General features: G+C 45.5%; 1 protein-coding gene across 10 annotated transcripts in view; it reads left to right on the forward strand.

The window, feature by feature from the left end:
• The window catches only part of CCDC88B (coiled-coil domain containing 88B), a 948,743-nt gene that overhangs the window by 196,781 nt on the left and 724,264 nt on the right, over window positions 1–27,698 (forward strand). For all 10 annotated transcript variants that reach the window (XR_011024965.1, XM_068261744.1, XM_068261745.1 and 7 more), the window contains one exon: window positions 14,282–14,351. Coding sequence is in view for 9 of the 10 variants with exons in the window: in XM_068261744.1 (XP_068117845.1) it covers window positions 14,282–14,351 (70 nt within the window). In the remaining variant the exon portion in view is untranslated. The remainder of the gene's footprint in view (window positions 1–14,281; window positions 14,352–27,698) is intronic.

The following is a 27,698-nucleotide window of genomic DNA, read 5'->3' on the forward strand; positions in this document are numbered from 1 at the left end:
CCTCACTGCATATAGCTAGCATACCCCCGAGATGGACAAAATGGACAAACCAGGTAGAGGAAGAGGTAGAGGCAGACCCAGAGGAAGGCCACCAGGCACCGGCAGGTCTGTGGCTGTGCGAGGTGGTGTTGCTGTGATTTCGTGCGGACCTGCCCCAAAATACAGTGCTCAGAAGAAGGCACGTGCCATCACTTCCCAAAATCGTGAGGAGGTGCTTGAGTATTTAACACAGAACACCTCATCTCCGGCAGCCACCAGCACTACAACAAGCACCACATCCGCTGCATTTGACACTTCACAGGAGTTATTTGGTGGTGGTGGTGGTGAAATCACTGATTCCCAGCCACTACTGCAACAACAACAAGAAGGCGCAGGTACACCACCTCATACGTCTGAGTCGGCTGGTGATAGTATGGACGTTTATAGGGCATTCCTCAAGTCAAATACTTTTTTGTTATTGTTTTAATACTCTAATTCCCTATAAACTAAATAAGCCACGCCCACAGGTTTTCAGAGAGCCTTGGCAGTAGCAAGGGCTCATGGGAGCTCAGTCTGGGCAGGAGGAGGGGGAGGTGTTACTAGCCATTGATTTCAGAGGCAGAGGGGAGGAGGGAGGAGGATAGGGATTAGGTTTTTTTTCACAAGCTGAGTGCTCAAGATACAGATAAGCCTGCCTCTGTGTAATGTTTATAAACAACATGGCTGCTGTCATTGTATCACAGGAAGACAATCATATTCTATTAAAGCTGTTTGCAGCTAGATTTGCAGTGTAAACCATCTAAACTTTAGATAAGATATATGGAAACAGTAAATTCGGGCGCCTGAGGCTAGTGGACAAATCGGGCGCCGCCATTCACTTCTATAATAAATATCGTTTAATGGGCGCCCGGTAGGAAAAAAGGGCGCCGGAGAAAACTAACGTTTTAAAAGCGGCGCCCGGAGACTTAATGTTTTATTACTGTTTCTCATGATTACACATTATTTAATGATTTATACATGTTTAAATATTATTTTTAAACGAAAACCAGTACAATATTTTTTCCAAACATTATTTTTAAACGAAAAACATTACTTTTTTTTTTTTTACATTATTTTTAAACGAAAAAAATAACAGGGGGGTCTTAGGTTTAGGCACCAACAGGGGGGTCTTAGGTTTAGGCACCAACAGGGGGGTCTTAGGTTTAGGCACCAACAGGGGGGTCTTAGGTTTAGGCACCAACGGGGGTCTTAGGTTTAGGCACCAACAGGGGGGTCTTAGGTTTAGGCACCAACAGGGGGTCTTAGGTTTAGGCACCAAAAGGGGGGTCTTAGGTTTAGGCACCAACAGGGGGGTCTTAGGTTTAGGCACCAACAGGGGGGTCTTAGGTTTAGGCACCAACGGGGGGTCTTAGGTTTAGGCACCAACAGGGGGGTCTTAGGTTTAGGCACCAACAGGGGGGTCTTAGGTTTAGGCACCAACAGGGGGGTCTTAGGTTTAGGCACTAACAGGGGGGTCTAGGGGTTAGGGGTAGGTACAGGGAGGGTTACTTAGGCACCAACAGGGGGGGTCTTAGGTTTAGGCATCAACAGGGGGGTCTAGGGGTTAGGGGTAGGTACAGGGAGGGTTACTTAGTAATTTTTTTTTTAAACGTTATTATGCGTTTCATTATTTAAACGAAAGATTAACGTTTTTACAATTGCCGATTTAATACATATTATTTAATGATTTATAACGTTTAAAAACATTACTTTTAAACGAAATACATTTTTAAACGTAATCCATGTTTATCGTTAAAAACCCGGCGCCCTTTTTTCCCATCGCCCCTTTTTAACGTACGCAAGATATATAGGCAAGTTACTTGTTATAGTTAATTTTTCATCTCGGATCCGCTTTAAGGGCTGTTATGGAAGGTATTGTAGCAACAGGAGCAGTGTGCACACCTGTATCCAACAGCTAAATTCAGTGCACTGGACAGTGGACACACAGAATTGCAATATATTAATAGCAAGAAAAACAATAAACCAGCCTTTAAAGAGGAACTGTAAACAGAAAAAAATCCTTTCAGCCATGTCCAGTAAAAATGCTTGAGACAAACCATTTTTACTCCTGGCAGACTAACAGTTGTTTTTTTTTCATTATTCCAGTAGTTGTAACTGTTATACAGTGAAGGTTGTACCCACCTTTGTTTTTTACTGACTGATGTTATCTGAAGGCGCCCAATGCATGTGTGGAGAGTGCAGTTAGAGAACTTGCTGAAGGAGGCTAAAAGTAGTTTGTCCGTATATACAAACAAAATTGAATGGTTGTTGTAAAGAAGTTTTAGTAAAGTAATTGTAGCAGGGTAAATGAATGGAGAATAGTGATGAGCGTAATGACCTAATTACGTTTACGCGAAATGTCCCGTAATTCGCAAAATTACGATTATGGCTGTAATTAAAATGTTGCGAATTTCACAAAATTACATGAAATTTCGCATTCATGGGGAATTTTGTAATTACAATAGTTTTTTTGTAATTACGATCATTTATGTAACACAAGCAAATCAGAATTTCGTGCTTAACACGAAAATTCGTCCGTTCTCGAAATTGTGTTCCAGTCCAAAGCCTCCTGATACATTTAAAGCGAAAGCACTTGCAGGGATCTTTGTATTATCAGATATTGCAAGGCCCATGATCACTAAGTGCACCTTGACGAAGAGCACGTCTTAGAAGTGGCTGCAGATAGAGCCTCCTGATACATTTAAAGCGACAGCATGTGCAGGGTCCTTTGTATTATCAGTAATTGCAATCAATGAGTGACTTTAATCATTACCTAAATGTGCATAATTACTATTAGAAATGAAATTACGCCCATTTTAGTAATTAAAATAACTTTGTTTCTATAAAAAACATGAAATTACGAAATTTTTCATTAAACACGAATTTTCGCAGAAACACAAAATTACGAAAACGAATTCCGGTTTGTATGGTAATCACAATATTACGAATTTATGTCGTAGCGGCAAAATTTGCGTCCGTAATTAAGGAAACACAAAATACGACAATTTCGGCTCAACACTAATGGAGAAAGGGTGGTTTATTGTGATGAACAAGTAATAGAGGAGAAAGCAGAGTGAAAGCAGTGGAACCTGCAGCGGTCTGAGGATTGAGTGGTGATGACAGCAGTGTCAGTGGATGGTGGCAGGTGAAGCGACGGGTAGAATCACAAGTGGACCAGATGCACAACGGCAGGCAATGTGATCAGAGCAGTGCAGACACGTGATCCTGAGCGGATACACGGTGAATGGCCCCATCGTGCATCTAGTCTAGTCTAGTATGGCCTGATCATGAATCAACTCCTGCTACTCCTGATCTCACTATGCTGTACCAGCTGCTACTCCTGATGTCACTATGCTGTCCTGTCCTCAGGCTGGGACTTCTCTGCACAGGAAAACTGAGAACATATGTTATTCAATTGGTCAGTGCACACTTGAATGTGTTTTCCCCATGCAGTTAAAACTGACAGCAGCGAAGCACTGCAGCATTCTATCAATTAAATTCGCTTTTGAGATAAAACATGCATGTTTTCACACATTCAGACACACATTGCGCTCTATTCACATGCGTGGTAACTTTTTTGGGTGAAAAATTACCTCCAGTGATAATTACCGATTTTTTTTTTGAGTATTCACTAAAAATTTACCAAGTGTGATACATGTTTGATAAAAGTGTGGTAAAACAGGTGATAAACAGTCGGTAATTGGTCGTTAATATGTACGGAAATAAAGCTTTTTAGACCACTGTAGGGCAGCCCATATGCTTGCCACCAATTACACAGAGATGACCCAGGAAAGCCTGTCACATATAGGGCCCATTCACACTAGAAGCATTTTTCTGAGCATTTTGCGATTGATTAGCGTTTTTTTAAAATCGCTCCCATTCACTTTCATTCAAATTGCGGTGAAAATCGCCACGATTTTCACGTACGCGATATCGTGGCAATTTTTACCACGATTGTAAAAACGCTAATCAATCGCAGAGCGCTCAGAAAGCGCTTCTAGTGTGAATGGGCCCTTAAAGTGGGACCTCAACTCTTGCGCAAGACAGAAGGAAAACATATAGTAATGCACCCTGTATGTATATAGTTTAGCCTGCCTAGTTCCCCCTCATCTGTGATTAATCACAACTGTAATTTGAGCTCTCAATTGTGTCAGCTGCCTGCCTCAGCAGAGCAGCTAATTTGTAAACACAGGATGTTAACCCTATGTCTGCTTCCATGAAAGCAGGAAGTATACACACACTGGAGTTTTTTTGTTGGATTTGTATCAGCTGTAACAAAGAAATGTTTTTCTTTAAAGCATAGAGAAATTTCCTCCCTGGCACTTATACAATCATCTAAAAGACTGTACGAGGTCAGAAAGTGCACCTTGAGATTAGACACACTCGTCTTCTCTGCCTCCTATGTAAAATTGACATAAACTCAAGCAAACAAAGCTCAAAAGTCTTCATCCTAAAGGCCAACAGCAGAGAAGTGAAAATCACCTACCATTTGTAGGTGATAAAAAAAATCCTTAACACCAACTTTTCAATTGAGAATCTCAAATTGGAGATAAATGTTGAGGTTTTTACCTCACTTTTACCGCAAGAGGTAATGTAGGGAGAAAAAAAATATGTGAATTTCAAAATAGAGATATTTTGGTTGGTATTTATTACCACCTAAATTACCTCATGCGGTAACTCATCGAGAATAGAACCCAAAGTGAGCAAAAAAAACACACACAGAAAACAGACAGATGAGTGTGCTCCCAGCTTCAGCTTATTACACTCATCCTGTCCACCTGGCTCTGTAGACTGCTCCAGCTAGGGCCAGCGCAACAATTAAGGCTCGATAGTCTATAGGGACCATCCCTCCCCCCCCCCCCCCGGGCTGGCTCCAGCATCACTACAGTACACAGCACTTGGTAAGGGGGTGGAGAGGCTGGGAGCAGGGTGCTGTACATAAGACCCTGCTGCAAAATGAATAGGGACTGTCTACAAAACTTTGTATGGCTCCTTTTCAGTGGCTGAGCAGATGCAGTCATCAGAACAATTGTGCCGAGAGCAGAAAGCATTTTCTCTCCACACCCTTAACCCTCCTGGCGGTATAAAAAAATACGCCAGGAGGCAGCGCGGCAGTTTTTTTTTAATTTTTTTTTTCTATATCATGTAGCGAGCCCAGGGCTCGCTACATGATAGCCGCTGCTCAGCGGCATCCCCCCGCCCTCTTCGATCGCCTTCGGCGATCTCCGATCAGGAAATCCCGTTCAAAGAACGGGATTTCCTGGAGGGCTTCCCCCGTCGCCATGGCGACGGGGCGGAATGACGTCACCGACGTCACTGGTGTCGGGTCGTCATTGGGAGTCCCGGGCCACCCCTCGGCGCTGCCTGGCACTGATTGGCCAGGCAGCGCACGGGGTCTGGGGGGGGGGCGCGCGCCGCACCGCATAGCGGCGATCGGGCGCGCGGCGGCGGCAATCAGGGTGCTGGCGCAGCTAGCAAAGTGCTAGCTGCGTCCAGCAAAAAAAAAATTAAACAAATCGGCCCAGTAGGGCCTGAGCGGCACCCTCCGGCGGCTTACCCCGTTCGGGGTTACCGCCAAGAAGGTTAAAGGAAACCAGAAAACCAGAGTTGAATATATAAAAAAATTCATACATACCTGGGAATTCCTCCAGCCTGATCGCTCCCTCTGCGACGTCCTCCGCCTCCTCGATTTTCCGTAAGGGGGCCCGGTATCTTGGCCAGTCGGGCTTACTACTCATGCGCGTCCCGGGCCGACCCTGTCGCTGGGAAATCTCTAAGCCTGCACATTCAAATTTTAGCATTTAGATTAGTGTTAGCACATAATTTGCATCTGATTTGTATTCAAGGTGTGTATTTAGCCTCAAGGGGCTGGGCATATCTCTGGAGCTTTCACTTCACTTGCAGCCTGTGAGCGCTGCCCATTGCTTGCTGTCTTTTAAGCCTGCGCAGTACTACTGTGCAGGCGCAGAACTCTCCTGGCCACGGGAGCGAGACAGGACAGCGCGTGCAGTTGCACTGCGCATGTGCAGATGGCCAAGATAGCGGGACCCTTTACGGAAGACCGAGGAGGCAGAGGACAGCGCAGGGGGGGGGGGGGGGGCGATCAGGCCGGAGGGGGCCGGAGGAAGGACCAGGTATGTTTTTTTTTTAATATTCATCTCTGGTACTCTTTAAGGTGGCCATTTATCAGGCAACTTGGCGACCGATCAACCATCTAATTTGATTATTATAATTGGAAGCAGGGATGGTCGTAGTCAGCCAACTTCGCTACGCTGGAACTATGCGTAGTTTTACGCAATTACGATTTGCCAAACTACGGCTTCGAAATCAAATATTCGCTTCGTATGCATTTCGTAGACTACGCATTAAAATACGCAATTACGCGTAGTGCAACGCGTAATGTATGCGGATGCTTATGCCCGTATGCAGAAAATTTTACGCATTAATTCCTCTGTAAATGCTTATACCGGGAACTCTTCTATGCGTACATTCCACTTTCCAATGCATAAATTTGTAAGCATACAATCGCACATGGAAAAATAGATGCAAATAACGCATTCGTAGTTCACTACGCAATACACATGTAAACTACGCATAATGGCATAGCGGTACTTCGCTACGCGTAAATTCATAAGCGTAGTTTTGAAACTGCACCTATGAACTACAATGTGTAGATGCGAACTACGATGCATAAATTCGCACTGGCATAGTTTCTGCTCATCCCTGATTGGAAGAGAATCTGTGCCGTCAAGTGCATGCCGATCAACGATGCGACCAACTTTGGGCAGAAATCAGTCACAATAGGTCAGACATGCTGCAAGATGTCGAGCCAACTGTCTCGAACGAGTGTGTGGCGGTAACAACGCAAGATATCAGGACGAGCGACGAGCACTGTTCCCACAATGTGTATGTATGTAATATGTAAGTGTGCGTTTACACATTACCTGTCCCTTGTCGCGGTGCCTGTCTGTCTTCTGTTGCTCTTTTATTAGCTGCATACATCCTGCCGGCATGTGTGACACAAACGCCGGCGTGCTATGCGGCAAGCAGAAGAGTGTCGGAAAATGCACAGGCACTGCGACACAGGACAGGTAATGTGTAAACACACACTTACATATTACATACATACATGCATATGTACACAGTGGAGAGGCGGAGGACAAGGTGGGCTCGACAAATTCCCAAAAGATTTCATGCTGAAATCGACGGGAAATCGGTCTGTGGTGTATGGGCAGCCGTCAGATCTCTCTCTAATCAGATTTGATAGGAGAGAGATTTGTCTCTTGGTCGAATCTGCCCATCATTGCTAGCGATATTGCTATCTTAATGCTTGGTACACATGATGCAATTTTCTGACAGATTTACTGTCGGATCGATTATTTCCAACATGCCCGATCTGATTTGCGATCTATTTCCCGTTCACTTCTATGGAAAATCCATCATAAATCAGATCAGACATGAGAGAATAATCGATGACCGTAAATCTGGCAGATAATTGCATCAAGACTGAAGAAAAAAACACTTTTTTTTTTCTGGACAGAAAATTTACAGTGCTGAGTGGACCCCCTGTAGTGTATGGGGGTTGGGGAGGAGGAAAGGGGATTGTGCAAAACGTATGTCTTTACAAAGGGAGAGGTCAACACGCACAGAAAAATGCCTGCAGAAGGGGAAACAAACAAGCAGGGAAGAGACAAGCCTGCATTTGTCAGAATGTGTTGAGTATAACGGAAAATTGTTACTTACCTATCGGTAATTTTCCTTTCCCGATGCTTATGTCATCACACTTGGGTAGATGCCCTGCCCCCTCTACCCCATAGGACCATGTTGTTATAAATGATTGCTGTTAGTCCCCCCCCCCTCCCCCCCCCAGTCTATGTGGCCTCGAGCACTGAAGCCCACAGAAGGGAGGGTCGCGTGACGACATAAGCATCGGGAAAGGAAAATTACCGATAGGTAAGTAACAATTTTCCATTTTCCCTATGCTAATGTCGTCACACTTGGGATTTAACTAGGAACAAAGAAGGGAGGGAGACCAATTGCAGTGCAACAAAATAAAGAGTTTACTTAATTCTCAGTATGTGACAACAACAAAACAGTTTTCCCAAATAAAGCAGTAGAATGAGCAGTCATATCAACTCTATAGTGTTTCATAAAGGTGTGAATTGTTGACCAATTTGCCGCTTGGCAAATCTTATCAGCTGGCACCTTGTTATAAGCAGCCTAAGACGTGGATATACTTCTAGTTGAGTGTGCCACGATTTGTTCAGGAGGAACTAAATTCAAAGTTCTATAGGCCAATTGTATCGCTTTTACTAGCCATGAGGCCATGGTTCTCACAGATGCCGGTTCACCTCTTCTGTAACCGATAGGGACAACCCATAATCTTTCAGTCTTTCTGAATTTAGAAGTGGCCTGCAAATAGGTTTTAACTGCATGAACAACGTCCAATGGATGAGGTTGTTGAGAATTATCCATATTGAAAGCAGGTAACGTCCAGTCCTGATTAAGATGGAATGTTGTTGAAACTTTAGGAATAAACTGCTGAAGAGGCCTCAGAAGAATTCAATCTGGAAATACGGTTAGATAAGATTCTTCGCAACCTGGTGCTTGCAGTTCTGACACTCGTCTGGCTGATGCTATCGCCACTAGGAAATCCGTCTTAAGTGTTAACTTCCATAGGTCACATTCCTCAGTGGGATAAAAGGGTGGAGCAGAATACACATCAAGCACTAATGGTAAGTCCCACTTAGGAAAAACTGTTTTTTTGGGTGGTTTTACTCTAAGCACCTCCTTCATAAATTGTTTAACCAGAGGATTAGTTGCCCATGCTGTGCCTGTGAGTGATGAGAGAGCTGAGGTATGAACCTTCAACGTGTGGTAGCCTAACCCTAAATCTAAACCCCTTTGAAGGAACTCCAGTACTTGAAACGGCTCTGGTTTCATAGGGTTAAAACCTCTATCTTGAGCATAAGCCAAGAAACGATCCCATATTCTTTTATATGTACTATTAGTGGTAGGTTTCCTGGACTTCAACATAGTCTGTATGACCGCATCCAAGCAGCCTCTTTCCCTTAACCTCTGCCCCTCAAGTTCCAGGCCATGAGATTCAAGTTCCCCGGATTTCGATGGTATACTGCTCCTTGAAATAACAATCTGGGGTTGGAGGGCAGAGGAAGGGGTGGAAGCAAACTCATTTCTATCAGGAGAGGAAACCATGGCCGATTCGGCCAATGCGGTATAATGGCTATTACCGTAATGTTCTCTATGTAATGTAATATCAACAGGAATCGAAGTATTAATGGTGTTGGCGGGAATGCGTAGGCTAGCTTGGACCTCCATGGTGCTGTGATGGCGTCTGCTGCTATCGCTGTACTGCAACGGTACCTGGTTATGAACCTGTCGCATTTTGTATTCTGAGGGGTCGCCATCAAGTCCAAGTCCGGCTTTCCCCATTTCCCGCATATCTACAGAAAGGTTTCCTGAGATAGGCACCATTCATTGTTGCTTAACGTATGTCTGTTCAAATAATCCGCTGCCATGTTGTCTTGTCCCGGAATATAGATTGCCCTCAGGTCCCAGATGTTCCGTTCTGCAAACTGGAATATCCTCCTGTTGTAACTGTAAGCTCCGGGTTCCCCCCTGCCTCCTCACGTAGGCAACTGCCGTTGAGTTGTCCATCTTTAGCAGGACTGTCTTGCCCATAATCAAACTTTGAAACAACAGTAGAGCCTGATAGGCTGCCCTCAACTCCAGTATGTTTGCAGGTGTGCGATTGAGACGTGTTTCCCATCGTCCTTGGGCAGTTTTCTGTCTGCAGTGGGCTCCCCAGCCTCTGGCACTGGTCTGGCATCTGTACGAATTGTGGTCATTACTGCAGATTGGATTAGATGATTTCTGGTCAGATTTTCTGTTAGCGACCACCAACTCAGGCTGTTCTTCATTAGAGGTGTTAATAGTATAATTTGATTTATATTGCTCCTGCTCATTTTCACCATCGTAAGCTATCTTACACCAGTCCTGGCGAGAAGATGGGTCCGCCGTCCACGCCTTCAGCCACAGAGATCTTTTTGCCACAACTGATGAGTACATAGTTCTTGCTGAACATCTTACAACATCCACTGCTGCCTCGCCTATGTAGTCTGCCGACAACGTAAGATCCTCGAGTCCTGAAATTATCGCCTCTTTATCGGCGTCTGCCTAAATAGCTTCCTCAATGTTAAGAGTCCAAACCTTTAATGCTCGTGAGACTGCCGTTAGAGCAATTGCAGGTCTGGCAGCTCCACCAGCTGTAATGTAAATTCTTCTTAGCTCTGAATCTATCCTTCTATCCATTACGTCGCTGAAGGTAACCGCATCGTCACGTGGTAGTGTTGTAGGTCTTTCCAGTCTCATGACTGAAGCGTCAACAAAAGGAGGGTTGTCCAGATGTTTAGAATCTCGATCATGCATCGGGTACAACTTCCCTAACCTATTGTGTAGTGGTGGCCTTTTTTCAACTTTCTTCCACTCCTCCTTAATGACCTCCCCAATTTCTTCCATTAATGGGAAAGGAGTAATCTTTTTCTTAAGATGAGCATAATACTGTTTTTGCTTTTTGGGTTTCTCCAATTCATCTGGTTCATCTTCCCATTCTATGGCTTGCCTGACCGCACACACAAAAGGTTCCACTAGTGCAAAATCGAATCCTATATTATCTAAATCCGGATCCACCGTGTCCGGTGGTTGTTGCTCTATTGAGGTAGAATGTAACGCAGGCATGGTAGCAATAAATTGTTTCATTGAATCCTGAACAGCTTGTTTTATTAGATTAGACACGTCAACAGGTGCCGGCTCCTGCTCTCTTGTCATCTCGCCAAAACATGCTCTGCATACAGTCTTCCCAGGCATGGCAGTCCTGCCACAAGCCCAGCAGTTCTTAACATAACGTTCAGATGATCTGGATCTTCTCCTTGATCTTGATCTGTCTCTTCTTCTTGATCTACTCCTGCTTCTATATCTTCTATAGTATGGAGACGGAGTACGTTTCCTGGAGCGGTAAGGAGATGGACTTCTTCTGGAACGGGATCTGGACCGGGAAGATCTCCTAGTCTGCTTTCTTGCGCTGTTAGAAAGTAGACAAGATCCGTTCACTATGCGCTCTCAATAAACATAAGGGCAACACCTACCTTAATCAACCCCTACCTTTCCGCCCTTTGCTGGTCTGTTTTTGGCGCACTGGGATAGAAAGATGCAGTAGAAGCCACTGCAAAAGAGATAAAATAAAGAAGGCTATAGTACATTCAGAGAGGTGTATGGAGACTGAGGATAACATCTATATATATATATATATATATATATATATATATATATATATATATATATATATATATATATATATATCTCATGTATAAAAGCGCCTACCATTTTCCTCCAGATCAATGATTTGGCCATCCTCACTGCTCCCCGCACTGGCGTCCATGGCGTCCCCTGAAGCGTACTGCCCGCAGAATAGCCGGCGAAGGAGCGCACAGCGTCTCCTTAAATGAAGTGCCGGTGGTTCCTGGTCGCTCCACAATGACGCGGCGGAAGTAACGTCATACGCGGAAGCCGGCTGTGGAACGCACTCTGCGCCGCCGGCGCTTTGCAGCAACCAAGAAGCCGGAAGGGAGAAAGAAGGAGAACAATCCTGTGGCGCTACGATCCTTATTTAAAGGATCTCCAGACTACTAACACAGCGCTACACATATCTATATAAGGTAATTTATACCTATAAAAAGTGTAGCGCGGCCTGCCCCGAAAAGACCAGCAGAAAAACGGGGATCCCCTTTGAAGCTAGTTTATAGCTATGGGGCGTCACTGGGAGAGGCACCAGTGGGAAGCAAAAGAAAATAGCCAGATTTACTAGCTAGGTAGGGGTGTTAAAAATAAAAAAATACAAAATAAAATCTTCCAATATTCAGGTCCCAGGGGTGAAGTGGTCGAGGACCAAAAAAAAAAGACTGGGGGGGGGGGGGGGGTGGGACTAACAGCAATCATTTATAACAACATGGTCCTATGGGGTAGAGGGGGCGGGGCATCTACCCAAGTGTGAGGACATTAGCATAGGGAAACTATGGGTAGCTGTGCAGCCTTGCTAGCCCTCACCCCTCCCATATCAGCCTGTGTTTCACTCACTTTATCCCAGCTGGAAGTCCTCTCTTATCAGCTTTTCCTACAGCCCTCCGTTTCAGTAGCTCTGTCTCTGCTCTGCCTGCCATGTGAGTTCACCTAATATACAGGCAGATCAAGTAGCCTCCGGCGGTAAAGGACGAGCTGAGCTCGTCCATACCACCAGGCTGGTTAAAGGTTAGAACTGGTTTTAAAAGATTTTGAAAGGCACTTCCGGTTTCTCTATCCGGATATCCAAATAGGTCGGATATCCGCGGATAATGCGTTTGGATATCCGCGTTCATGCGGATATCTAAAAGTTCGGGTTCGGATATCTGAATTGGATCCGGATAACTGAAAATCCGGATCAATTCGGATTTTAAAAAGTACTATCCGAGCAACCCTGAATAGCGGCGAACATAACGTTTTAATGCGTTAGATTGTCTGTAAATGGTTAAAACGCAAACGCAATCGCTGCACAAAGTGATTTTGTGAGCATTTTGCGTTTTTCCTATACCTTCCATTGAGGTGGAATTGCCTCAAAAATGGCCCATGCAGCGCTTTCCTGAGCGGATCAGAAACGAACCACTCAGATGTGAACTCTGCCATAGAGAATCATTGCACAAGTGTTCTTAGGGCGATTTTGAAAATCGCCTGTGTTTGAAAGAAGGGCAAAAACGCCCTTAGTGTGAACAAGCCCTCAATCAATTGCTCTCAGTTAAAACTGAAAGAAAACTGATTTCCAAAGTAATGTTCATGTTTTCCTATTGTACAGTTCCCACTACACGTGTTTTAACTGAAATCTTTTTCACAATGCACTGCTATGGGAAAAACGTGTACTAATGCATACTAATGCACACTAATGCATACCAATGCATTAAGTGTGAAAGGCCCTTTAGGGTATAAACCCTTGGGGTGAAATGGTTAAAACTATAGTGCACAGAAATGTACAAATAGTGTATTTTTTCTTCATTTCCCTTAAAATATCTCCCCCCCAAAAAAACAAATTTTTGGTGTTAAAAACAAGATATAGATCATTTAGGTGTGATAAGTAGCAATAAAGTTGGGAGGAGCGCTGAAATGTGAAAAATGCTGTGGTTTTTAACCACTTGAGGACCCACCCTTTACCCCCCCTTAAGGACCAGCGCTGTTTTAGCTGATCTGTGCTGGGTGGCCTCTGCAGCCCCCAGCACAGATCAAACACCAGGCAGAGCGACCAGATCGCCCCCCTTTTTTCCCCACTAGGGGGATGATGTGCTGGGGGGGTCTGATCGCTCCTGCCTGCCTGGGTGTTGCGGGGGGGGGCACCTCAAAGCCCCCCTCTGGCGAAATTCCCCCCCTCCCTCTCCTCCCTCCCTTCCCCGGAGATCCGAGGCTGCACAGGAACGGATCTGTCCTGTGTAGCCTCTAACAGGCTCCTGCCTGTCATGTGACAGCGATCCCCGGCCGCTGATTGGCCGGGGATCGCTGATCTGGTACAACGCTGCTACTGTTAGCAGCGTTGTAAAAATGTAAACAAAGCTGATTATTTCCGCTTGTGTTTACATTTAGCCTGCAAGCCGCGATCGGCGGCCCGCAGGCTATTCACGGAGCCCCCCGCCGTGAATTGACAGGAAGCAGCCGCTCGCGCGAGGGGCTGCTTCCTGATTAATTAGCCTGCAGCCGGCGACGCAGAACTGCGTCGCTGGTCCTGCAGCTGCCACTTTGTGGACGCGCGGTATGAGTGCGCGGTCGGCAAGTGGTTAAGGGAAAAACACTTTGGTACTGAAGTAGTTGAAGGTTAAAATTATGTTATGTTATTTATTATGTTATGTTATGTTTACATTAACTAATTGGAAACAGCTATTTGATCTTTGAAATCCTTTTGATGGCAGCATGAAAAAGTACTTTTATCCAAATATGACATCTTTCAGATGGCAAGTGAGGAGAGGCTAAAATTTAATAGGTCTTTTCTTATCTACATCTATATACAGTATCATAGCCCATTTCTGCTATGGCTTCTTTAATTCAGATAGTTGAGTTTTTAAATACTATTTTCATTATGCACTTCATTCAGTACACCTTTTGCAGATAGATTTGATTTTACACATGTGTGAGTGGAGCATCGGATTTAATAAAATACTGTATTCTGTTTCAGGATGAACTCCAGCAGATGATTTTGATGACACTTCCAGACACACACCTTATAGCCCAAGATCCAATCTCAGGTCAGTGAGTATTTTTTTTTTAATCTTATGTCTTATTTTAACCCTTCCCGACCGTCTAACGGCAATAGGCGATGGGAAGGTTGCTCCCCCAGGACTGCCTAATGCCGATCGGCATCAAGTCCTCAGGGCGGAGATTAGCGGGAATCACATGCAGATGCGCACACATCCCCGGCCCGCTGAGTTGCAAGGCTTACAGCGGCGCACTTCCTTCGGTGTGAGGCTTGCAACGCGACCAATAGGATGTGTGCAAGTGGTTTGGAATGCAGGGCAGACGGCAGAATTATGGGTAAATAACCCCTTGTATCCCCACCGCACACCTGCGCCAATTAAGCCTCATTTGAATCATGGGTAATCACTCGTGATTACTCGTGAGAGCAACCTTGGCTTTGTGTCTCTTCACATGGAGATGGATTTACACAAAGCCAGAAATGATGTAGCAAACATTAAATGTTTGGTTTGCGAACACGAATTTACTGCAAATATTTGCGAACCGACTGTTCGAAGTAGGCTTCACAGACTTAGATGGCAGGTGAATGGCTGCCGAATTTAGCGGTTAATAGCAAAGCCCCCTTATGTGCTAGAAACCAGGGTTGCTCATCACGAGTTCATGATCACGGCTAACCCGTGATCACGAGCCATTTTCCACCATCACAGGATCAGTATTCGGATCTGTGATCGGCCACGATCACGTAGACCGAATCCGAATGCACCCATGATTGCACTCGAATTCCGTCTGTAATCACGGGTTAAGTCATGATCACGGGTCCGCATTCCGGTATCCAGGGCGATGATGTTGTTGAGCCAATCAGAAGGCCCCCAGCCAAGACCCTAGCAACCAATCAGAGGAGGGGAGCCTCTGCCCTCCCCTCCTCTATATAAGGCGGCAGCCATCTTGAGGATCTCGTCCTTGCTTGTGACTTTGTGGTACTGAGAGCATCTCCAGTGCTGCTATTTGTCTGAGCAAGTGCTTTTCTCACTGTTTACCCAGCGTTTGCATCCTAAACACATTCTCAACACATTTATTGTATTGCTATATAAGTAGATAGTGATTTGATTGTGATAGTGTAACAACGGTGTCAGCAACGTAACAATATTCTGATTATGTGGTGATCTGCAGTATCACCAATAATACAGATACTATATTTGATTATGTGGTGATCTGCAGAATCACCAATAATGCAAATATAGTAACACAAGGAGTATAGGATGTGACTGAAGTCACCACTTTATTACACAAGGTGTAGTGATTGGTGCAAACAGTATTTTGCTGATAGATACTCAGCCGTAACCTCACCGGTGGGGTTGGAGGTTTACAGGTAGCTGTACTAGAGGAGACCTCACCAGTGACAAGGGCTCACTGGTGAGAGAGAATAGTCAGACAGATCAAGTAGGCAGCAGACGGGCAGACAAGGTACAAAATCGGCAAGCAGCTATCAAAGGTCTGAGCGCTAACACGAAGTATTCGCAACAACAGACAAAGGACAACTGCTGGGGAGATCCTTATATGCTGAGGATCACTCAGCAAACTGGCCCAGCAGCCCAGCCAATCCGAGTCCCGGCTGAAGTCAGCTGACCGGCGGGTCAGCTGACTCCTCTCTTCAAAAAATAAAGGTCCTGCCGCTGGGCGCACGCAGCCCTAAGCCTGTGAGCGGCTGAAGGACCTTGTCGAGGCGTACTGTACGCCTGAGCGGCGGGGACCGCCGCTAGCTGAGATGTGGAGGCGGCGGACATGCCGCTCTCCGCTGCGGCGGTGTCCCCGCCGATCATAACAGTACCCCCCCTTTAGGGGTGGTGTAACGAAAAATCCGCAACGCCAGATGGATTGCGGAAATATGGTCGCATCCAGTCCGGCAAGCGGACCTTCCAACGTGGGATGTGGAAATTCGTCCGCATCCGCTGCGCAAACCCGTCCAAGCACTCTGCTCCAAACTCACCAGCATGCTGCTCACCAGGGCTCTGCCATCTTACCTCTAGGGGATGCGCACGCACACCAGACACGCCTTTATACTCTTAGAAAGCGCGTCAGCTGACCTGGAGGTCAGCTGACATTTTAGCCTGCTCTGATTGGTTGCTGCCTGGGGTGGAGACTTCTCTCCCAGGCAGTATATAAGGAAGTGCTTTTCAGTCACACTTCGTCTGTGTTTGCGATACCCTGTGTCAGCACTCAGACCTAGTCAGCCTTGTCTCTGGTATTGTGTTATATATTGGTTTATCGCCAATATATACACATATTATACTGTTTGATTTATCGTGTATGATTCTGTGCCTGTCTTGACTACTCTTCTGCTTCCTGATTATGCACTTCGCCAGCCCGTACCGTTATCGACTATTGGCTTGGTTTCCGACTATTCTCTTGTCTCACGTTTCTGTACTGCTGCCGCCTGATCTGTTGCCGAACCTCATTTTGTCTGACCTTTCTCCCTTCAGTGGAACGTCTCCCACTGTAGGGTGCTATCAGAGGCTTGCCTCTTTGAGACGACCGCCACTAGCAAACCCTTGCTGCTAGAGGCCGAGACTCCTCCACTCCGTCCTTTGGAGGATCTCACACACGGGGTTCCCATTCAGAGGTAACCACACCTCTGAGGAATTACGGTGTTGTGGATATTTCCACAGACTTGAATTTACGCTGTATATTATTATTGTTGTCTGCTGTTCCAGCTTGCTGGAGGTTGTATCTCTGTGCCCTATAGAGATACTCTATTGTACCAAGCACCCTCTTGCATACGATTGTAACGTGTCACGCTTTACTTGCATTATTGGTGAGTCTGCAGATCACCATATAATCAGGTATAGCATCTGTATTATTGGTGATACTGCAGATCACCAATAATCAGAATATCTGTGCTTGCTGACACCAATCGTTACATAAACACAGACCATAAAGAAGTAAAATGGAGGGGGTGGTCAATCAGCTCAGGGTCAGATTACTCAGCTGACTGAGACTGTCCGGAGGCTGCAACCACCACTTAACGTTCTACCTCCCCCGGCTCCTAGTGAGCCTAAAATGAACATTCCAGAGAAGTTTTCAGGCTCTAGGTCAGATTTTCAGAACTTCCGTCACAGAGTTCAGTCCTATTTTGACATGAAACCTGTGTCTTCAGCAACAGAGGCCCAGAAGGTTACTCTTGTCAAAACTCTGTTGCATGCAGATTCCCAAACTTGGGCTTACGGTTTACCGGACGATCATCCTGCCCTTTCGTCCGTCCAAGAGTTTTTTAAAGCCATGGCGGTCATCTACGATGATCCGGATAGTGCCGCCACAGCTGAACGTAAACCTAAAAACCTTAGACAGGGATGCAGTACAGCGGAGGACTATGCGTTAGAGTTTAGAAAATGGGCTGTATCATCTACATAGGAGCGATATGCACTTCTTGATCGATACCTAGATGGGTTATCGGAAGCAGTAACCGACGTGATGGTTAGCCATCCAGAGCCTAAAGATCTTGATGAAGCCATAACGCTATCTATCCAAATAGATAGACGCCTTAGGTACAATAAGAAGGGCAGGTATCCTTTGTATCCTAGGGTTTCAGGTACTAGTAGCTCGGCAGCAGTTGAGACTGAGGAGCCTATGCAGCTAGGCCTCGGGCGCCTCACTGAGGCTGAGAGAATCAGAAGACGCAGAGAGTGTCTCTGCATGTATTGCGGAGAAAAGGGTCACATTGCACAAAACTGTGATAGGAAGTCGGGAAACTCTTCGACTTAGGTGTGGTTGGGGGTACCACCCTAAGCGGACTAGTTTCACCCCCCAAGCAAGAGAACATTTTATTGCCCTGCTCCATTAATTGGGAAGGGCAAAACTTTTCTACCACAGCATTTGTGGATTCTGGGTCAACTGCCAACTTTTTAGATCTGAATTTTGCTTTAAGTCTAAATATTCCCATACTTCCTGTAGAAAGACATTTATACGTTACAGCAATAGATGACTCTCTGCAAGGAAAGTCCCCACTGTGCCAGACACCTCCTCTCTCGCTTCAAGTAGGAGCTCTGCACAAGGAGGTCATACAGTTTTTTGTGCTAAAAATGTCTACCTCTACGGTGATATTAGGATTACCTTGGTTACGTTTACATTCTCCTCAGTTTGATTGGAGGGATGGGCAGTTGACTACTTGGTCTCCTTACTGTTCGTAATATTGTCTACAGAATATAATTTTATGTTCTAGTAAGGTTCATGTGGAAGGAGTTCCTCCACAATATCAAGAATATTCGGATGTGTTTTGTCCCCGTGCAGCTGATCAGTTACCCCCTCATAGACCCTTTGACTGTCCAATAGATTTGAAACCAGGAACCATGCCTCCTAGGGGCCACGTATATAATCTTTCTCCCCCAGAAAAATTGGCCATGGATGATTACATTCAGGAAAAAAGGGTTTTATCCGCCCTTCAAGATCTCCTGCGGGGGCTGGATTCTTTTTCGTTCAGAAAAATGATGGAGGCTTGCGCCCCTGTATTGACTACAAGGGTCTAAATAAGATCACGATTAAGAATCGTTACCCACTATCGTTGATTGATGATCTGTTCACACAAGTTTCCGAGGCTTCTGTATTCACAAAGCTAGATCTGAGGGGGGCTTACAATTTAATCCGTATTAAACAAACAAACAAACAAACACAGAACATTTATATTGTGCTTTTCTCCTGGCGGACTCAAAGCGCCAGAGCTGCAGCCACTAGGACGCGCTCTATAGCCAGTAGCAGTGTTAGGGAGTCTTGCCCAAGGTCTCCTACTGAATAGGTGCTGGCTTACTGAACAGGCAGAGCTGAGCTTCGAACCCAGGTCTCCTACGTCAGAGGCAGAGCCCTTAACCATTACACTATCCAGCCACCACTAGGGAGGAAGACGAGTGGAAGACGGTGTTCAACACTCCCAAGGGGCATTACGAGTATTTGGTGATGCCTTTTGGGTTGTGTAATGCTCCTGCAGTTTTTCAGGAGTTTGTTAAACGAGATTTTCAGAGAGGTACTGGGTCACTTTGTAATCGTCTACTTAGACGACATCTTGATATTTTCTAAAAATATCACTGAACATCAACAACATGTGAAATATGTGTTACAAAAACTCAGGGACAATCAATTGTTTGCAAAGTTGAAGAAATGTGTTTTCAAGGTAAAAGAGATTGCCTTTCTTGGATACATTATCTCCATGTCAGGATTGTCCATGGATCCCAAGAAGGACTCTGCAGTGAAGGATTGGCCACAACCATCTGGGCTTAAAGCACTGCAGAGGTTATTGGGATTCGCAAACTATTATAGGAAGTTTATCAGGGGTTTCTCTTCAGTGGTGTCTCCACTTACTAATTTGACAAAAAAAAAGGGCTGATGCCACTCATTGGTCAGAGGAAGCATGTACGGCATTTTCTTCTCTGAAAGAAGCATTCTGTTCAGCTCCTATATTACGTCATGTCGATGTTGCTTATCCATTTATAGTAGAGGTGGATGCCTCGGAGGTTGGAGTGGGAGCAGTATTGTCTCAACGTTCAGGACTTCAAGGCAAGCTTCATCCCTGTGCTTTTTTTCCCCGAAAGTTCTCCCCTGCCCAGAGAAACTATGACGTTGGAAACAGGGAATTATTGGCCATCAAGCTTGCTTTCGAGGAATGGCGCCACTGGTTGGAGGGGGCAGAGCATGTAATAACTGTTTACATGGATCATAAAAATTTACAATACATTGAAAAAGCAAAGACATGTTAGATGGGCCTTCTTTTTCTCCCGTTTTAATTTCATAATTACATTTACACCAGGGAGTAAGAACGTCAAAGCAGACGCCCTTTCTCGTTGTTTTGAACCGGAAACTGCTCCACCCCCTTCTCCAGAAAGTATTTTGTCAAAAGAGATCATCCTGGCAGCCACTGAAATAGTTGAAGATCTTGCTAGCCTTCTAAATCCTTTCCAATTAGAAGCCCCAGAAGGGAAACCAGAAGGGGTTATATACGTTCCTTGTGTCTTGCGCCCCAAAGTATTATAGTTGTTTCATGGACACAAGAATGCTGGACATCCTGGCATCACCAGAACCCAAGACTTGTTAGGTAGGTCTGACTGGTGGCCATCATTACAAACAGATTGCAGAGAATTTGTCAAAACCTGTACCGTCTGTGCCAGGAGCAAACCCTCCCGACTAGCTCCAGTCGGAACTTTACAGTCTCTACCCTCCCCTCAGGAGCCATGGACGCACATTTCCATGGACTTTGTGGGAGAACTGCCAGTTTCCAATGGAAAGACGGTCATTTGGGTAGTCACTGACAGATTCAGTAAGATGGCTAACTTTGTGTCCTTGAGTGGTTTACCTTCTACTCAAAAATTAGCAGATCTTTTTATTCAAAATATTTTTAACTTACACGGCATTCCGGAAAATGTCATCTTGGACAGAGGGGTTCAGTTTGTCTCGAGATTCTGGCGGGCCTTCTGTAAGGGGATGGGTATGTCGTTGTCTTTTTCATCAGGTTACCATCCGCAGACCAACGGTCAGACGGAGAGGATTATTCAGTCCTTGGAACAGTTCTTAAGATGTTATGTGGCGGACGCTCAACACCAGTGGGCGGAGTTTTTGCCATTCGCTGAGTTTGCACATAACAATCTTAGGAATGAGTCCTCTGGTTATGCGCCTTTTCAGATAGTCAATGGGAAGTCTCCCAAATTTTCTCCTTTACCAGTGACGGCCTCTCCATTCCCTGTTCTGGAGAAGTGGCAGGAATCCTTCAAGAAGATCCCGACTAATGTTGGAGAAAATTTGAAAAAGGCTTTTGGCATACAGAAGAGGCAGGCAGATACGAGACGATCTGCGGAGTGGGAGTTTAAACCAGGGAACAAAGTTTGGGTATCAACTCGTCATACAGCTCTGAGACAGCCGTCCGCGAAACTGGGGCCCATGTATATTGGTCCATATCCAATTTCCGAAAGGGTTAATCGTGTTACTTACAGAGTCAGTTTACCGCATTCTCTAAAGTTGGGGAAAGCCTTTCATGTGTTGCTCTTGAAGCCGGCTGTTCAGGTGGATTCCCTCCCGCCTCACCCTGTCATGGTTGATGGTGAGCCTGAATGGGAGGTTGCGGAGATCTTGGACTCCAGACGAGTTCAGGGTTCAGTGCAGTATTTGGTGCATTGGAGAGGGTACGGTCTAGAGGAAAGATCCTGGGTCAAAGCAGGTGATTTACATGCTGATAATCTTAGGAGACGTTTCCATGAGCTCCATCCTGACAGGCCAGGTGGGACGTGTCCGGAGTCCATGCCTAGAGGGAGGGGTACAGTAACAAAAAATCTGCAACGCCGGATGTATTGCGGAAATATGGTCGCATCCAGTCCGGCAAGTGGACCTTCCAACGCGGGATGCGGGAATTCGTCCGCATCTGCTGCGCAAACCCATCCGAGCACTCCGCTCCAAACTCACCAGCATGCTGCTCACCAGGGCTGCCATCTTGCCTCCTGGGGGGTGAGCGCGCACACCAGACACGCCTTTATACTCTTAGAAAGCGTGTCAGCTGACCTGGAGGTCAGCTGACATTTTAGCCTGCTCTGATTGGTTGCTGCCTGGGGTGGAGACTTCTCTCCCAGGCAGTATATAAGGAAGTGCTTTTCAGTCACACTTCGTCTGTGTTTGCGATACCCTGTGTCAGCACTCAGACCTAGTTAGCCTTGTCTCTAGTATTGTGTTATATATTGGTTTATCGCCAATATATACACATATTATACTGTTTGATTTATCGTGTATGATTCTGTGCCTGTCTTGACTACTCTTCTGCTTCCTGATTCTGCACTTCGCCAGCCCGTACCGTTATCGACTATTGGCTTGGTTTCTGACTATTCTCTTGTCTCACGTTTCTGTACTGCTGCCGCCTGATCTGTTGCCGAACCTCATTTTGTCTGACCTTTCTCCCTTCAGTGGAACGTCTCCCACTGTAGGGTTCTATCAGAGGCTTGCCTCTTTGAGACGACCGCCACTAGCAAACCCTTGCTGCTAGAGGCCGAGACTCCTCCACTCCGTCCTTTGGAGGATCTCACACATGGGGTTCCCATTCAGAGGTAACCACACCTCTAAGGAATTACGGTGTGGTGGATATTTCCACAGACTTGAATTTACACTGTATATTATTGTTGTCTGCTGTTCCAGCTTGCTGGAGGTTGTATCTCTGTGCCCTATAGAGATACTCTATTGTACCAAGCACCCTCTTGCATACGATTGTAACGTGTCATGCTATACTTGCATTATTGGTGATTCTGCAGATCACCATATAATCAGGTATAGCATCTGTATTATTGGTGATACTGCAGATCACCAATAATCAGAATATCTGTGCTTGCTGACACCAATCGTTACAGGTGGACTCCTGATACCCCCTACATGGTTTCTCAGGATGCAAGTCGTGAAAGCTCTGTCTCAACTCCTCAGCATGAAGACGATGGCTCGGCACCCACGATCTCTCCTCAGGCCCATACCCTTTCCAATGAACGAGATACTGTACTGAACTCCGTACCCAGCGGGAATCCAGAATATCTTCAATTTCATACTCTGGCTCTCCATCAACCACCCCCAGGGGGGGAGGGGTTGGAGAGGAATCCACATGCACAGCAGGTTTCAAAAACGACACATGGAATGATTTCACACCTCTTATACTAGATGGCAGAGCAACTGTATAAGTGTAACGATAGGTGTAGCAACACAGACGTCTGATTATTGAGAGATCTGCAGTATCACCAATAATGCAGGCACTATACCTGATTATGTGGTGATCTGCAGAATCACCAATAATGCAAGTATAGCTAACAGATATACTGAAGTGTATAGTGCTTGGTGCAACTGTGAACTGATAGTTTTGACAAGACCTCACCAGAGGAGCTGGTGGGTACTATCAGTAAGAACCTCACCAGTGACAAGGGCTCACTGGTGAGTAGAGTGGTCAGACAGGCTAGGTTCGGCAACAGACAGGCAGGTACAGTACAAAATCGGCAGGCAAGAGGATAGAGATATATCAGGCAGAATCAGCATCAGCAACAGGATCAGATGGGCAGAAGTACAGAATCGATAAGCAAGAGCAAGGTCAGAGGTGAGCCAGAGTCATACACAGAATATCAAGCAATATACAATAATAACAATCCTAGTCTTGTGTGAAATACCCAGTTTCCTCTCGGATTAAAGCACACCGGATACTGACTAAGGTCTGAGCGCTAACACAGAGTATTCGCAACAGCAGACAGGTTGCGAGTGATTCCCGAAGGCTTCAGAAGCAGAGGAGACCCCACGGCCGTGCCCAGTCCAATCAACCAATCAGCAGCGCTGTGAGTCTTCTCTGACGTCAGCCGACCGGCAGGTCAGCTGACGCGCCTCCTCCCAGCATAAAGGTCCTGTCTGTGCGTGCGCCCACGTGATACAGCAACCCTATGAGCAAGTGACAATCCCGTCCTCTGCATGCTAGACGTCGGAGGATCGGGTGCACCTCCCGACAAGGAAACCGAGGCAGCTGCGGAAGCACCCTGCTTGCCCACAGCTGCATCCTTAGGGAGTATTACAGTAAGTCACCTGATTGATTTTCTTAGATACAGGATATGGGCCTATAAACCGGGGCCCCAACTTAACTGAGGGCTGCAATATTCTCCGGAGATGCAGCTGCGGGCAGTCAGGGTGACTCCGCAGCTGCTTCAGTTTCCTTGTCGGGCAGTTCACCCATTCCTCCGGTGTGTAGCACGCCGAGGACGGGGTTGTCAGTGGCTCATGGGGTTGCTGTATCGCGCGCGCGCACAGACAGGACCTTTATGCTGGGAGGAGGCGCGTCAGCTGACCTGCCGGTCGGCTGACGTCAGGGGAGACTCGCGGCGCTTCTGATTGGTTGATGGGAGTGGGCGCGGCCGAGGGGTCTCCTCTGCTTCTTAAGCCCTCGGAAGTCACTTGCAAACTGTCTGCTGTTGTGAATACTTCGTGTTAGCTCTCAGACCTTAGACAGTATCCAGTGTGCTTTGATCCGGGAGGAAACCGGGGATTTCACACAAGACTAGGAATTGTTATATTGTTATATATTGCTTGATATTCTGTGTATGACTCTGGCTCTCTTCTGACTTCGCTTTAGCTTCTCGATTCTGTACTTTAGCCCATCTGATTCTGTTGCTGACTCTGCCTGATTAATCTCTATCCTCTTGCCTGCAGATTTTGTACTGTATCTGCCAGTCTGTTGCTGAACCTATACTGTCTGACCACTCCACTCACCAGTGAGCCCTTGTCACTGGTGAGGTGCCTACTGATAGTACCCAGCAGCTCCTCTGGTGAGGTCTAGTCAAACTGATCAGTTATCTAGTTGCACCAAGAACTAAACACTTCTGTTTACCTGTTAGCTATACTTGCATTATTGGTGATTCTGCAGATCACCACCTAATCAGGTATCGTGTCTGGATTATTGGTGATACTGCAGTTCACACAATAACCAGACATCTGTGTTGCTACACCAATCGTTACAGAACAGCAGACCAAAAATGTCCATGGAGACACTGTGCACTCGGGTTGAATTTCTGACCACAGCTGTTAACGACCTCACCAGAACGTCAACACACAACAGACACAAATTGATCAACTGTCTCAGATAGTTAACCGTCTTAAAGGTCCCAGTGCACCAGTGCCATCCCCTTTTATCAGCGAGCCTAGGATGCCTCCTCTTGAGAGGTTTTAAGGGCACCGGTCTGATTTCCGGAATTTCCCGATATCGTCAGGTACTGAGAGTCAGAGAGTCATCTTTATAAAAACTTTATTATCTGGTGACTCACAGTCTGGGGCCTACAGTCTCCCTGAAGGTCATGAGGCACTAGCATCTGTTCAGGATTTTTTTTTTAAGCTATGGCAGTTATATATGATGATCCCGATTTAGCTATGACATCAGAGAGGAAACTCAAAACCCTCAGACAGGGGCATAACACTGTGGAAACTTACGCAGCTGAGTTTAGAAGGTGGGCAGTGTCAGCCAGATGGGGGCAGTATGCTCTATTAGTTTTTTATCAGGATTATCCGATGCTGTTGCTGATTTGATGCTAAGTCATCCAGAACTTAAGTCTATGGATGAGGCGATATCTTTAGCAATTAAAATTGATCGTCGAGTCCGGTATCAAAGGCAGACTCGGGGTAGAGGCCCAGGGAGGCTTTCTCCTATTACTTTTTCTACTCCTGCCCCTTCTCCCCCTCAGGATGAGCCGATGCAAATCGGACAAGCCAAGCTCTCGGAGGTTGAGAAGAATAGGAGATGTTCTGAGAGACTGTCTATACTGTGCAGAGAAGGGGCATATGGTACAATATTGTCCTAAGAAGACGGAAAACTCTATCGCCTAGGTGTAGTTGGAGGTACTACCCTAGGCGATCCTGCCTTATCTCCAGGGAACAATCGCTTACTTCTCCCGTGTTCTATTACCTGGGAAGATCAAGTCCAGTCTACCCAGGCCTGTATAGACTCGGGTTCTGCAGCTAATTTGATGGATTATGATTTTGCGATTAAATTTGGTTTTCCTCTCTTTGGGACATCGGATTGTTCTTACTGCAGTAAATGATTCGCCACTGCAGCGGAATCAACCTCTCTCTCAGACTCCTGTATTGTTATGTCAGGTGGGCGCCTTGCATAAGGAACAAATACAGTTCTTTGTACTCAAGATGACTATCTCCACTGTGATCCTTGGTATGCCGTGGCTTAAAAAACACTCTCCTCAGATTGACTGGAGTTCCAGACAATTGTTAAGCTGGTCCCCATATTGCCATCATCATTGTATGGAGAAAGTCAAGATACTACAAGGGGAGGACACTGAAGGGAAATGGCAAGCTTTTAAACTTATTCTCAATCAATATTGTAGTATGTATATCCCATATGGAAACAAAATATCTAGGAATAAAGAAAGGCCTCTATGGATGAATAGGAAGGTTAGAGATAAAATGAAGAGGAAAAAGAATGCCTATAAGGTCCTAAAACAGAAGGGGACTGAGGCTGCTCTAAGCAATTATAAGGAGTGCAATAAAAATTGTAAAAAAGAAATTAGGCTGGCAAAGATTGAAGCTTAAATCAAATCGCTAGGGATATCAAATCTAACCCAAAAAAGTTTTACAAGTACATCAACTCTAAAAAAAGAAAGGTTGACTGTATAGGACTCCTAAAGGATGAGGGTGGGAACTCAGTGGTGGATGACCAAGGTAAGGCAGAGTTATTAAATTCTTTCTTTGCTTCTGTCTTCACAAAGGAAACAGCACTGTTGCAAATTACAGAGGCAGAAGAGTCTCAATCTTCTAACTGTAATATTAAATACTTAACGCAGAAAGAAGTGAAGGGAAGACTAAATAAATTAAAAATAGACAAGGCACCTGGCCCGTTTGGCATGCATCCTTGGGTCCTAAGGGAATTTAGTTCAGTTATAGATAAACCTCTTTATCTTATCTTTTGTGACTCTCTTTCAACTGGCAGAGTTCCAGTGGATTGGCGTACAGCCCACGTTTTCCCATTATTTAAGAAGGGCAAAAAATCAGATCCAGGAAATTATAGACCTGTAAGCTTAACATCAGTTGTATGCAAACTATTTGATGGGTTACTAAGAGATACTATACATGACTTCATAGTAGAAAATAATCTTATTTCACAGCATCAACATGGCTTTACTAAAGACAGGTCCTGTTTGACTAACATGCTCAGCTTTTATGAGGTAGTGAACGCTAATATGGATATTGGGAATGCTGTAGATGTGATATACTTGGACTTTGACACTGTTCCCCACAAAAGTCTGGTACAAAAGTTGAGGATGCAAGGACTGGGGAAGAGTCTGTGTTCATGGATAGGGAACTGGCTAATGGACAGAAAACAAAGAGTTGTGGTCAATGGATCGTACTCAAAATGGGAGACTGTTAGCAGTGGGGTCCCACAGGGGTCTGTACTCGGTCCAGTGCTCTTCAATTTATTTATTAATGACCTTGTAGATGCAGTAGTGAGCAATGTTGCTATTTTTGCAGATGATACAAAACTGTGCAGAATCATCAACTCTCAGGAAGATAGTGTCATATTGCAACAGGATCAGGATAGGATGGCTATATGGGCACATACATGGCAGATGAAATTCAATGTTGAAAAATGTAAAGTCATGCATTTTGGTCGTACCAATGGTCTAGCACCATACAAAATAAATGGGATACAGTTGGGGACTTCAAACTTGGAGAAGGACTTAGGAGTACTCATCGACAACAAGTTAAATAATCGTACTCAATGCCAAGCCGCTGCAGCTAAAGCTAACAAAATTTTGGGATGCATTAAAAGGGAAATAAATACTCGAGATGCTAGCATAATATTGCCCCTGTTTAACTTTCTAGTAAGGCCACATCTGGAATATGGAATTCAGTTCTGGGCACCACAT

Source organism: Hyperolius riggenbachi, chromosome 11 (genome assembly GCF_040937935.1).
Source record: "Hyperolius riggenbachi isolate aHypRig1 chromosome 11, aHypRig1.pri, whole genome shotgun sequence".
Classification (NCBI taxonomy): Eukaryota; Metazoa; Chordata; class Amphibia; order Anura; family Hyperoliidae; genus Hyperolius; species Hyperolius riggenbachi.